This window comes from Seriola lalandi, unplaced genomic scaffold (genome assembly GCF_002814215.2).
Source record: "Seriola lalandi dorsalis isolate HSWRI2012SDOR001 ecotype SW California unplaced genomic scaffold, Sedor1 jcf7180002054883, whole genome shotgun sequence".
NCBI classification, from domain to species: Eukaryota; Metazoa; Chordata; class Actinopteri; order Carangiformes; family Carangidae; genus Seriola; species Seriola lalandi.
The window spans coordinates 5,200,830-5,215,149 of NW_019525658.1; the positions used below are offsets into that span (position 1 = coordinate 5,200,830).

A 14,320-nucleotide genomic window follows, 5' to 3' on the forward strand; every position below is an offset into this window, starting at 1 on the left:
TACACACAGTCACTCCAGCTTTTGTTAATATGAAAAATATTGATTAGCACAGCTTTAATTAAACAGTTAAACTGCATTCACTGAGGTGAATAATAGACATATCTGCTTTTTCGCCGTTGCTCTTTAGCGTTGTTCAGTCGATCACACTCAAACATGCCAACAACTATTAGCTAGGTTCACATTATACTTGTCAAACATCAGCATGTCGTGACTAAATACAGTGTCACAGAGCCACAAGCCTGTCAATAAAGGCCTGATGTATCGGTTTAACCAACAAGCACACTGTTCACTGCGTCTCTTTCAGGCTCATTGTTTTTTCAATTGTATCCCGCTCTCTTGGCTTCTTGCCTGACTAAGGTGGTCATCAGTGAAAGGTACACTGATTAGTCTGTAGATAGAATAATGTATGTTGTGTAAAGATTATCTTATGCATCAACAAAAACCACTTCAGTTTGTGCAGTTTTATTAATTTACCAGAGAAATGACACATCAAATGATCAGCTGATTATTTACTCCATATGACACATAGTACTTTGCATTGTCCACCATTAACACCATGCAGTTCAGTTGTCAAGGAGTGCAATCTAAGCTGATGTTGTCCCGCCTCGCGTTTCCATGGCAACTCCATTCTTCCATTTTCAAGTTGCCAAAATAACATTAAAATTTTGTAAAGAAATAATCCCCCAAGTGTGGCGCTTCTTTTTCTGGGAGTCACGATCCAGGAAGTCCATATACAGTGACACCACTTCTCCAAGCTTGTTCTGTGTTTGGAGTCTTTATTGCGAATAGTGAAATTAAGACTTTCCTCACAGACACAAACAAGTGAGCCAATAATTCATCTTCAGGACCAAAGAGCTCAGATGGAAACAATCCAGTGCCATCCCAGTGGAAGACGATGGTATTTTCCATAATCAGCTCCTGTGAAATTAGTTCTGTTCAGGGTCATAAATCCATATACTGGTGAGTCTGATAATGAGTGGGAATGACTGTTAGGTGGGAGCTTGTCTCTTTCCGCCGAGGAACTGCTGAATGTCTCTTTGGAGCTCCTCGTTGCGTCTCTGGGCCTCGTCTCGACTGCGCTCGGCATTTCTCAGGCAGATCTCCAGAGCAGCCACACGGCGGCGCTCTGCCTCCAGAGCAGACTGGAGCTCTGCCAGTGAGGCCTTCAGCTCCTTGTTCTCCTGCTGCAGACTGAAGGAGACAATCAGACACACAGAGAGTTCAGATACCCAGTAAAACTATTAGTCTATCTGGACACAATCTATGTCCTTTTATTGGTCACTGATGAGCAAATGAGTCAAGTCCAAAAAGATTGAGTAATATTGAGTCTTTCCAAGGTAAATAAAGTTGCTTTTTTTCTATTCCTCTTTTTTATTTTTTATTTATTCAGCCAAAAATGGATACTGAATGTGTTTCATTTCCTCAGAAGTTCCTGAATATGAACTTTCTTTTTAACCTTTCAGTTGCTTCACTTCAGTCTTGGTGAATTTCATGTTTGAACAGGAGGACTGAATCCTCCTCTTTGAGCTGCAGTGGCTAAAAGGTTTCAGAAATTGAACTCCTTCAGGTTGTCAAGCTAAAAATTGTTCCTGAAGATCATTTAGAAGTCAAGTTTTCATCAGACAACATTGATAAAACATTGATTTTATGGTTCCGTTTTAATTCAAGTTACCTTTAAAAGTCATATCAAAGAATGAGTAGCACATTTGAAGGTTGGTGAGGGTCTGTCTGCTGTCAGTTTTAACGTAGTCACTGTGTCTCCATGTGACTCCTCAGCTGAACTCACCTGTATCCAAGCGGCTGCTTGTCTTTCTTCGGCTCAGACATGTTGTTGACCTGCTGACCTGAACCCGCCACTGTCAGGGTCTCTGCACTCTTCTGATGGGACAGCACCCGGGCAGGCTTGGACTCACTGTCTGGTTTTTGGGAGCCAGCTGTTGACAAAGCTGTGCTGTCACTTCCTCTTCGGGATATGAGCTTCTCCTCCCCTTCCTTGTTGGTCATCTGAGACCCCCCAAACAACGATCCTGAACCCCGGAGATCCAGGATCTTAAAAATGTCCTCTGAGAACGTCCCGCTCTTCTCCTCCCCGCTCTCCTGGATGCGACTCCACCGGTTGAGAGCCTCGGCCTTTGCTGCCATCCCGGTGAGGGGGCAGTTGAAGCTGGGCAGGGTCTGGGTGCGTTTGCGGGGACTTCCGAGCCAGTCGTCTATGGACTGCGACACAGGCTCTGGAGGGAGGGTCTGGCTGCAGTTTTCTCTGCCTGGACCTGGACTGTCAGCGTCCTCTTCCTCTTCTGGAGACTCGGACAGAGACGCATCACCCATCTGAGATGAACACATAATGGAAGGAATGGATGAATTACAGACATGCATACAACATAGAAGTGTTCATGTGCAGAGGTAGTTTTACAGTCAGAGAGAGAGAAATAAACTTCATTGAAGGAAAGATAAACCAAAAAAAAAAAAAATCAACTATTTGTCATTAACTATGACTTAATAGTGACATCTTTGAGTTTGGCTTTTTCTATTAGTTGTAGGTCCCATATTCCACACTTTTTGTTGTATTTGAAGTGTTGATCCATAAGAAGATATATGTGTGGTTTAAGAACCAAAAACCATCTCAATGTAGTTTTACATCTCCTCTCTCAGGCTTCTCTCTGGAGCTCTAGTAACAACAGGTCGGTGAACCAATCAGAAGAGAGGAGGCTCTCTTCTGATTGGCTCACTGTTTTCTGAGTGATTGACTGAGATTTCAGGTAAACACTTAGAGAAACAAAATCCTGCAAGGTTTGGAGTGCGGGTCCAGATGGGCGGGTCTTGGGGCCTGGCTGAGAGTGACTGTTTTATTGTGACATCACAAAGTTCCAGAAGTCCTGACGGCTGGCTTTAAGTCTCAATTTCTGAATACAGGCTGTGTGCACTTCTCTGTGGACTGAGGGCTTTGATACTTTCACAGTATTAATATAGAACCTAGAGCTGCTTTATAATCAGAGAAGAAAATAGACACTTAAGTATTAAACTGTCAGCATGAGGAAATGGGTGTTTCTGAGATGCTTCGATTGAATCCACATAATGAAGAAAAACAAAACATGAGTATCTGATGATGGTATATTCACACAAATTTGTATTTTATGTAGCACTGAGATTACCAGGTGCTACTAGTCTCCATGCTAGAGGGTACTATAGTAATACACATCAGACTGTATATGGATCCAGATGATGGAATTAGCACTTTAACATTGGCCACATGGGAACTTCCTCCCACCAACAGAAAGTCTTTTAGATATCCTGATGTTTTTTTCTTTCCACTGACCTCATCCTGTATTTTGGTTATGTAATGTCTAACACAAGAATCTGCTTTAAAAACAGGACATTAAAACCTTTCGAGAGCCTCAATGTACCTCTGCAGACTCCCAGCCCACAAAGCTTCTGGGAGTGTTCTTCTGGCTCTCGGTTTTGTTTGATGGAGGGGAGGGGAGCACGTCTTTGGAGAGAGGAAACAGAGCCTCATGTTGTCTGATCATCACTGTCATCAGCTTCTGGATCTGAGGAGTTGCTGTGAAGAAAAACAAACACAAATGTGAAAAGATTATGATCAAAATGTCTCATCTCTAGCTTCTTATGCAAATTCTTGATTAACTTTTTAAGTTACTGGATTAGTTTTAGATTTCTATTGCACTTTTTTCTTTTGTTATTTTCCGTTATTTTTCATACTTTCATATTGAAGTTTGTGGAATTGATGAAGCAGTATATGAATGAAACACGCCTTCCTAAACTGTGTGTACTTGTTTGTCAAAGGCTGTTTTTATTTCACTAAATAAAGTGCCCAAAAAAGAGAAGGATGTAGTCATGTCGCAGTATTGCCACATTGTTGCTTAATAAAAATGTCACATATCATTTGGATTCTGTGCAGCCAGAGGAACACAAAATATCAGGAACATAATTCTAAGGTCATAAGATAACACATTTAATCATCTTCTCAGCTCCTCGCAGATACATTGTGTGGAGCAACATGTTTGTTATTTGTGTTGATCAGTGAGCGGTGTGCTCTCACCCTTCATCACAGTGATGGGGTCTTCTATCAGAGGTTTGAGCAGGTTGATCCCCATCACTGTAGCCAGGTTCTCCACATTCATCTTATTCACACTGGAGTGCTGCTGCACCTCAAACAAAAACCTGAGAACAAAAAGACATGAAACCATGTTTAAGAGACACAGCTGGGTATGTGTCAATACTAGAAACTGATCTCAGAGCAGCGTTTGCTCAGTGTTCTTCACCACAGGGACGCTGAAGTGTCTTGCTGAAGGACATTTATGTGAACAATTAGTGAGACATCCTCTCTAACCACAAAGGGCGTCTTCTCTGGAATTTCCCATAATGCTTTGCGCTGCAGCTTCTACTCACCGGCACACATAACTGAGGAGGTTGTAGTTAAGTCTGGGGAGAAGGGCAATTTGTTTCTCCAACTTTTCCCAACCCTGAGGAGGAGCAACAGATTAAAGGACATGTGCACTCAAAATATCACATAATGCACACACACACACACACACACACATACACACACACATACACACACACACACACACACGCACGCACGCACGCACGCACGCACACATGCATTCACGCACACCTATACACATGTCTGCATTTAGATGTGGACAGACCTCTGTGTTGTTGTAGTCCAGCAGGGTGGTGCAGTCCAGGAAGTCCTGGTACTGAGTCCAGGGCACCACGGGCTCTGGCAGCTCCCGCAGGTACAGCTTGAGCAGTGACGCCACCGTGTGGACATCTGTGTCACTGCAGGCAAAGACACATCCAATCCACATCCACTTAGAGTTTAACTCACATCTAGACCTTGTGTCAGTACATGGAGCCAGTGTTGGTTGCATGAGTTATCACAGACATGTAGTTTGTTTGATTACATGCTGTATATAGCGACCTTTGAACTGGGCTTAAATCTGATACAATGTTAACTGGATTCTACACATATATACATATGTATCATACATCTGTATTACAGTTATAAATCTATTTTTATTAACTTGGGGCTAAATGTTTACTCCAAGTATCAATGAGCTCAGTGTTTTGTCAAGCGATTTTCCATTATGATAAGACCTGTGTAAATATTGTATAAAATATTTATATAGTGGTATAAACAAGGCCTGTTTAAAATGCTAATATGGTGAAGACAAAGTTCTCTAGGAATTTGCTGTTTGGGCGTGTGGGCCTAGTTTTGTATGATCAGCTGTGTCTGTTGAATTGTCTTGTTTGGATTTGACCAAAAATATAGATAGAGGTGAAGACACAAATTCTTGTATCCTCTGTTTTGTTCTTGGCCTGAGATATGACATAAAACATCTTTCAGCAGCCTTTATTTACATTAGATTAGGGACAAAAATTAAATTAAATGGATGTCTTAATCAACAGCGCTGTGTCAGAGGAGCTTGTGATGTTGCGTAAAAGAGACGTCCTCCTGTGTGACTGACAGAACAGGATGTGGTGTCGCCTTCAGCTCTGAGCTGACAGAAAATTTATCTTCATCTTTCTCATCTGTACTTGCTTTGCAGAAAGAAAAAAAAAAAAGGCTGATGCTGTTGATCGATTGAGGTTAGGGCATTTTCACCTTATTTAGCAGTGACCTTCTTAAGCTCACGCCATGTACCAGCCGGGTTTAAAGAGGATTTAAAATAATTTTGGTCCTTTCAAATTTCCATGAGATGTGTGACTCTGTCAGTGTGATGAATAAACCTCTTTATAACCAATGAACTTTCAATATTTGTTGTGTATTTCAGCAATGTGAATAACTCCACTTCATATACAATACATGTCCTGTATACACAAAACCACTTCTACTGCTACTCATTGATACCTGTGTGTGTATTCATGACTATTTGTAATCAACTCATTCACATGGCTCTGGTCTGTGCAGAAGGAACCATGGGTGTGTTACCTGGGGAAGGAAGGTCTCTCTCCTGCATCAAAGGCGTCTCTGAACTGTTTGACAGCGTTGTCCTGGCCGGGCAGTCGGAAGATGCCCTCCTCATCCAGCCCATGTTCTTTAATGAACTCGACACACTTCTGCACCAAGATTGGTACCATGTGAGGCCCGAAACGCTGCTCATACGTCACAGTATCCATGAGACTTTTTGCAAACACTGCAGAGAGGCATTACATGACATCTCAGACCAGTAACTGTATCATTATAATAATCAGTATAATCAGAAAACATTTAACAAAGTTCAAATCAACACATTTTTATCACTTTTACATGGGGTTTAAGCCAAGCGGCAATGCATGAAATGAGTGCCAAAACCTGTAGTTCCTTAAATGACCACTAGAGTCTGGCTCCAAAAGAGTCAATCCCCATAGACTGCCATGTTAAAATGTCTAACTTTACAACAGAAATAAACATAATTACAGCCTGGAACAAAAAACGCTTTTAGCCTCTATAGCTAATTTCTGTACGGGGGTGAATTTATGTTTAAGGCTTAAAGATATGCATAATTGAGGGCGTGGCCACTTTGAGCGACAGGTGGGCGCCATCACAGTCTGCTAGCTGTCTGCTCAACATCACCTCAGCTCATTTGAGCCATTGAACACGACATTTCAGTCGTGGTTGTGGTGTTGGTGCCTTTTGGAGGATTTTTTCATGCAAATATCAGACAAATAATATTGCTTGTTGTGCAGTTAATTGACTGTTAGCTTAGCTCATTAACTAGCTAATTAGCCAGATACAGGAGGAATTAGCTAGTCTCCAACTATGCCGTAACTGGGAACAATAAATTCTTGGAGCCTTGTCATCACCATAAGGTTGCAAGGAAACCAGCAAAGACTCCAGGAAGTCACTGCTCCTGGCTGGGAAATAGTCCGGCACATGACCCCCTGGACAAACAGCAGAGTTCTTGTACGTTTGTGTAATATGTTAATGAGCACGCTTGACTGGTGCTGGAAGGTGGATTTTTTGTTACCTTCGTACAGAGTTTCCCTCCTTTATGCTAAGCTGAGCTAATTGTATCATGGGCATGGTTTCATATTTAACGGATAAAAATGAGAGTGGCATCAATTTTGCCATTTGACTCTTGACCTCAAAGTGAATAAGACAGTTATCCAAAACAACACCTTTAAGGGATTTTTTGTCACACTGAGTCATTACATACATACAGCAGCTACCGCTGTGATGACTCAGCAACAGATGTACATAAAGTATTTAAACAGCACCCTTCTCCCCTTCATCACCATGCTGTACGTATTGACATTTTTTCCTATTTGTAACCTAAAAATAAATAGTGTTTGAGAAACCTAAACTCTATTTTCACTGAACTTAATTTCTCATAAAGTTTAGTCCAGTCAAACAAGACAGTTGCATCACACATAGCCTAAGTTTATTTTATGTAAGGTTTTTATCAGTTGATTTCTGTTTTGGGGAATTGATGGAAACATTTAATGAGAGAATGAGGCAGGAAAAGTGAGAAACAAATAGTTTTTATAACATTTAAAAATTTTTCTGAACCTCCAGTTGTCGGTACTCCAATGACTCTGCGTAGAGTGCGCACCCACTCCTCCATGTCACTCTGGGAGCTCGCCATGAACACATACGGACATCGCTCTCTGTCTCCGGTTGCACCTGTGAAATGATTGTTATTGAAAAATGACGTCTTAGTACAAGAAAACCTTGAGATAGATGCTTGTCAGCAAATGTTGTAAATCTGCTAGAAGATTTGCAGAGAAGACTGAGATTGTTATCACTTCTTGGTAGCTTCTAACTTCCTAGCATACAGATAAGTTTTGTCTCATTCAGATGGAAAACTGAACGAGACATGCAACAACTGGTAGAGGTTTAAAAACACTGACATACAGGAAATATAGCTATAACCATTTTAGGTGCTGGAATAAATTTTCCATCAAGGTCTTAAGTCAGATTTGTTCCCTACTAAAGGGCAATCATCTGCTTACGTGGTATGATCTCGAAGAGGTACTTCCCAGGGTCATCTGAGTTTGGAGGGAGTTCATTAACTTTACTGAACCGTAGCTGGATGACTCCCTGGAGAAAACAGGAACACACACATAGAAGAAATGTATTGTGGTGTAATATCAAAACCAGAAGTCCTTCATGTCAAAAACCAACCACTAATATTTGCATTAGTGTTTAAATTCATTCATAGACGACCATATGCTGCTATTAATTCTAACAGTACATGTAGTCCATGTATTGTGACTGTAGTAAAGGTTTCAGCAGGTTTTTCACTGTGAGTGAACCACAGTTTCTGTCATAGTGGCAAAACTGTGTCACACAGGCTTTTGCAGATGTACAACACACTGTGAGAAGGGCAAGAAAACGCTCCCTGCTGATCTTTAATCATTTGGTTTAGAGTCCACTCAGTTTACATTACACCATGTACAGTCAGTGCACTGCAGCCCACTTCTTCTATCCAGCATTTTCCACCTACTGTCCCACTCTCTTATGTTTTTACATCTCGGTCAAATGTAGCAATGACTCTTTGCCTTTTGGAGTGATTCCTAATAATTGGAGCTGATCCATCAGTTGGAGGATGTAGAGGACATGTGTTTGCCGTTGTTAAATTACCCTGAATGAAATTATGGTTATTTATTTTTTATGATGTATATATATATATATATTTTTTTATTTAATTTAATTTTTTTTTTCATTAACACTCCTCTCCCTTCCTGTGCCCCAACCTCTCATTTCTTAACAGGAAGTACATCAGGGGTACGAGAGAAAAAAGAAGAAATGTAAGAGAAGAGGTGAACAGAAATCAAACTTTTCATATTTTATACTTAGAGAAGCTAAAGCTAACACCATGGGAACGTCATGATCATAGTCTCTAGGCTGCCTTTTTGGAGGTTTGCCCACACCTTGCACAAGATGTGAAGAAAGGACCAAGATCTTGTGTTGATCACACACAGACAGATTTGCAGAATGATAACAGAGAGTACAAGGTTCTGGCTGGATGGTTGATGAATGTTACAGCTTTGAGCGTAAACCAGTGGATTAAAAGAGGCCAACAAATAAAGACTTTCAATGCCAGGGGACCTCTGTTTTGTGGCTTCTAACATCATTCATTTTGTTTACAGGAAGTGTGCAATGTTAGCCACACAGCTAGTTAAGTGTTTGTGGTGTTGATTGGAAATGATAAATGATAAAGTTCTTATTAAACTATGAATGATTCCATGGAAATACAAGACATTTCATATAAAAAAACATTACTTAAAAACTTGTACATATCTGATCACCACTTTATGTTAGTGGTAGACCACCAAAGTAAACCATCAACATGTAATAAAACAGAAATGATTAAGTAACTGCATGTGCCAAATTCAAAAGGTCATTGTAGCATTTTAATTTTCTAATATCTGGCATTTGTATGAATTTCTTTGAAAGAAATGTGCACTTGTTTTATGCCAGCAAAGGACAAAAAAAGAACAACAAGATAACAAATCATAATTAAAATAATTACATATTAAGGGCTAAAATGTCTGACCTGGACAGTGGTCTCCTTGTCATCTTTGTGGTAGGTCAGTGTGCTCCCTCTCAGCACAAAGTAACGCTGCTGCCAGTTCTTGACTAAAGACCTCTGTTGTTTCTTGAGCCAGCCGGCCTTCAGCGGCCTCTCCATGGACCTGGAGGAGCGCGGCGAGCCCGGGCCGGAGCCTCCCTCTCCAGGTATCACACTCTTGGATCGTGCTGCCAAACACCACAAGAGTTAAGTTGAAAAAAGAAAAGTTTCAAGAACAACAATCCCCAACGTGTTGTGTCACATTCGAAGCTATGAAACTTAATATCAGCGCTACTCATTTGCAGCGGAGCACTTCCCCTTTTTGGCATGAATATGCATCAGCCTATCGAGGTTGAGAGACCTGCTCAACATCGTCTATTTTTGTTCCCCACACATTCAGGCTGAAAGGAAACTGCTGGTCAGAGCTGACCGGTTTCCTGTTGAGGGTGCACGAATGCAGCCTTGATTCTTCAACATAAGCAGCACAACTAACAATAAGCTGGAAAGGTCAGAGATCATGTTCTGTGTAGACTTAACTTGAACTGAAACCAACACAAACAAATGCCATCCTATTATTAGTACTCTAAGAATGTCACCCTTGACTGACACTTCTCACCCTTGAGCTCTGTGACTGTGAGAGGCCATGTTGGGAGGATTAATAGTGTGATGAAAGGGCAGAGGCAGAAGTGTACGTGGCCCAGAGAAGACACAGTCAGATGGAGACAGTCTGAGCAACACGCAGGGTGGTAGGACTGCAGAGATAGCTGGAGTGAGATTGAGCCCTGTTGCTCAGTTGTTCTTAAATTCACCGTGTCTTCTTAAGCAAGATGGTAGAGGAGAAGAGAAGAAGAAGGGCTGCACTGGGGTAAACAGGAAGCTGCCACATCATTGCCGGAGGGCCGGCGACACTTTGAAGGTCTCCACCTAGCAGCATAAGAAGCCTTTGGTCTAATTTTACTAGCGTTATCCTCCCTTGATTAGAGGGAAAGTTAAAGTGCTGTTGAGGAAACCTGAGCCGACACACAGAGGTCGATGTCACACCACGCCCTCGACTGACAAACACACTGGTCCTTTAAACTGGCCTTAATTCATGACAAACCAAGTGTCGCTCACCACTTCAAAGATGTGTTCAATGCTCACCATGAAAAGGAATTTACATTATTAAGGGCAACACTTTCACATCAAGATGGGCACAGTGGAGAGTTTCCCACTGACATACAAGGCAAAGATGCTAGAACTGTGACTTAAAGTTCCTCTCCAGACATGTATTAAACGATATAAAAACACTTTTGCTCTGTTTAACATGGTTTTCCCACATGTGAAAAAAGTGAAAAGTAAAAGAAAAACTGGGGCTCTGCTCTGCTTTATTTGTTTGTGTTGTTTGCTAGTATGTAACTGGCAGTGACTAACACAGTGTCAGTGATTATAATTTCTCCTAAAATATTCACTATTAATAAAAACTATTCCTTTAATCCTGCGTGAAGCAGTGTATGAAAGCAGTTTACTGCATCATGAAGAATCTGTGTCTTGTTCGTTAAATCAACATTCATTTCTGTACATTGTGACAGGTTTGTGGTTGTCCCTCCAAAATCATATGAAAGGACAGATGCATCACAATTGTGCGCAAACATGTGTTGCACACTTGTCATATACACACCCACATGCAATATACGTAGGCACAGTTACACACAGACAGTGACAAAGTCAAAGCTCTGCAGGAACTGAGCTCTTGCATCAGTTTCCTGCGTCACTCCTGTTCATGGTCCACGAAGCATCTCAAGGTAAAAGCATCAGGTGTGAGTCACCAGCTCTCAGGAAGTAAGAAAGTGAGAACAGGATAGTAACAGCAGCTGATATTCAGTCGACATGAAGCAGATAAAATAAATGCCCTGCAGGCTGCTACTTCCTTCCACACTGCTAGTGCTAAACAGCCAGTACCACAGATTGTAAAGATGATTAGAGCTGGAGCAAACATGATGCGCACTGTGAACAATAGCTGTTCTGTGGAGAGTCCAGTCACTGCTTGTGTGCAAACCTCTTTTATCACCTGTTGTGTCATCCCAGCATGACAAGAAACAAGGCATGTTACTGCACTGATTCAACCTTATGCAAACACTGGTGAGCATAGCATTAGTAGGTCTAGACTGCTGTGCAGTCACCTTAAAATACATGACTGCACAGCAGTTTGCAGGCACACACACAAAGGTTGGCCAATGTCTTATTTCAACCACTGGGAGTGACGTTTAAGTGGCTTTAAAAAAAAAAAAAGGACTTAAATGTCAAACTACATCATAGCAGTATATTGTTCATTCTATATGAGAGGACAGTGATTTGTGTCCAAAAATAAAAAGGTCTGAAAATAACTCTGGTTATAATCACCAGAAGTTAAGAAACCACCATCGTGCTCAAAACCATACAGAGAAAGCACAGTGCAGAGAAGTCATTAATTATTATCTATAATTATTATTAAAGAATTTAGTGTGGTGGTGCCTCAGTTATAAACACAATGAACTTGCAAAATAAAATACAAAAACATTATATTCTTGAAGAAAAGGAGACACAAAGATTACACAAAAGTACACTGCTGTGGATGTTTCCTCTGTACCATCACTTGTGGTTTATCTAACTATTAGTCAGTTCACATCGCTTTAGGTGACAGCATCAGATAAATTACCAAAGTGTAAAGTGCCTTAAAATGTGAAGTGTGAAGGTACTGCATCCACAGTGCAGACAGTGAATGCAGCACGGTCACCGGCTTACCTATCCGAGCTGTCTCAGCCTTGAAGGTGCTGAAGTCCCAGTTGCGAGGTAGTTTGAGAGACATTGTCCTTAATTCATAACACAGGTCAGTGGTTCATTTCACACATACAGCCCACCGGAGCATGTACACACACACTCAAACACACACACAAGCACACACATTGACGCACACTCACACACACATGGAAACTGGAGATATCGCAGATCACACTTCCTACTTCCTGTGTGTTAATTTTTCTTCTTCTTTTTTTCAGCCCTTCAAAACCTGTCGCCTCATGTTGCCTTTACTTCCATGTTCATACTTGTTCTGAGAGCTGTGTAAATGCCTTCTAGGCTGATTCACTAAAAGCTCTCCAGGGCTTAATGTAGTGGGGACTTTTCAGATGACTGTTCACTGGTGTCACACAAAAAAAACGGGTGTCTTCTAAACGGAAATGGGTTTCACCTCTTGGTTTATACTCCTTCAGAGAGGATGTTGCCTCACAGCTTGAGCTGCATGAGACAGGAGGCTGCAGCAGGACAGTCAGTATTTATAACGGTGTATTTCTAAGCTCGAGGGATCATGCACTGACTCCTGGTTGTAATGTCTCTCCATCTTTTAAGAAATAAATTATCATAAAATGTGTCAGTAGGTGTAAAGATCAGCTGTGCATCTTTTTCAAAATGGGGAAGAAGACTGAGAGGGAAGAAGCCAGTCACACACAGCCAACCACATGATTTTTTTTTTTCAATTTTATATATATATATATCTTTAATTTTCTCTGAACCAAGGCGAAGCACATTTCAGCATCAAAGGGTACCACTTTGCTCTAGACAATTGTACAACTCAACACAAACCATTGCACAGTTTAGGAATGATATACTGAAATCATACAGGTTTTTTTTTTAAAGAGAATCTATAACAACAAAACAAATTGTCCACAGAGGGGAGCCTACACAGTATGTGGGACAGTCACAACCTGCCATACAATCCTTGTAAGAGGGTCCTGGCTGGGCAGGATTCACAACAGCAAAGTGGCACTGTGTTGATTAAGAATGGCACAGAGGGGTTTCCTGAGCGCCACGAAACAAAAAAACAAAAGCACTGATAGTTTTATATTAATCCCTCATGTGAGCAAACCTCAATTTTAGGGGCACTGGAATGTATCAAACAGCAGTTACAAAGGGTCAAACCTTTTCTGCTCAGATGCAGCATCAGTATTACACTTAATAAGCCAACCACACAAGCTCCAGCTCTCTCTAGTGGCTGCGTGTAACACCTGACAGAGAAATGGCAGTACAGAGCTGCGGGGGGACAAAAACCTCAAAGATCACACCGCTACAGAGGCGGTGAAGCATGAGAAATGTGAGATATCTTACGACTGCTGAGACACCAGTCCTCAGACTTCTCAGGAAACTTCCTGTCTATTCAAAAGGAGACGATGCAACACGGCGCTACAAGTATCCGCAGCATTGCTTCAACTTGCTTCACTGCGACACAGAAGTTGGTTCACACAACAGCTATCAAGGAATAGCCTAGAAAACACCCAAGTGCACTAAAGTCACAGCAAGAAAAGACGGAGAAAATAGTTTTCTGCTATCTTGATGTTTTTTACTATGATAATAATAATAATACTTATATACTCCTCTAACCAAGAATACTAAAGAACACTCAACATATCTCTAAACATTTTTTTAAATGTACAATATCTTAGCTTTGAAAAGGTCTGATTTGCTTACAGTAAATAAAATAAATATTGTAAGAAAGATCTAGTTAAGACTGGTTGGATATCACACTAGTTAAAAACAGAGACGAGAATGGAATCACATCAGTGAAGAAATGAATGGAATGACTTTCAGATGCAAAAAGAAAACAACATGTAAAGCCATGCTTGGTTCATAGAGTGGTTTATACCGTCTGAAAAAATAATGACGTCAACTCCTATAAACTGATTGTCATAATGGAGCAAAAGCAAATTCTGGGTTACCAAAAATGTAAGTCCTTTGCTTAAAAGTATATACTTATATTTTTAATGATTCAGATTCTGATGAGAGGAAATTTA

General features: G+C 41.0%; 1 protein-coding gene across 1 annotated transcript; it reads right to left on the reverse strand.

Annotated features, from left to right (window-relative positions):
- Positions 1-446: 446 nt before the first annotated feature.
- arhgap25 (Rho GTPase activating protein 25) lies at positions 447-12,663 on the reverse strand. The gene is made up of 11 exons (XM_023397600.2): positions 12,279-12,663; positions 9,504-9,706; positions 7,957-8,044; positions 7,514-7,627; positions 5,954-6,158; positions 4,668-4,800; positions 4,408-4,481; positions 4,058-4,179; positions 3,405-3,559; positions 1,787-2,328; positions 447-1,191 (listed from the first exon to the last, which is right to left on the reverse strand). Exons 1-11 carry the CDS (start codon positions 12,340-12,342, stop codon positions 990-992), a joined length of 1,902 nt encoding a protein of 633 aa, XP_023253368.1. The 5' UTR covers positions 12,343-12,663; the 3' UTR covers positions 447-989.
- Positions 12,664-14,320: the final 1,657 nt, after the last annotated feature.

Bases quoted from the DNA above. Each gene is read 5' to 3' on its own strand.
- arhgap25 (XM_023397600.2), bottom strand. From the start codon at position 12,342: ATGTCTCTCAAACTACCTCGCAACTGGGACTTCAGCACCTTCAAGGCT. The intron at 8,045-9,503 runs GTCAGACATTTT...TGTTTTCTCCAG, and splicing joins ACAAGGAGACCACTGTCCAG to GGAGTCATCCAGCTACGGTT. The intron at 7,628-7,956 runs GTAAGCAGATGA...ATCATTTCACAG, and splicing joins CCTCTTCGAGATCATACCAC to GTGCAACCGGAGACAGAGAG.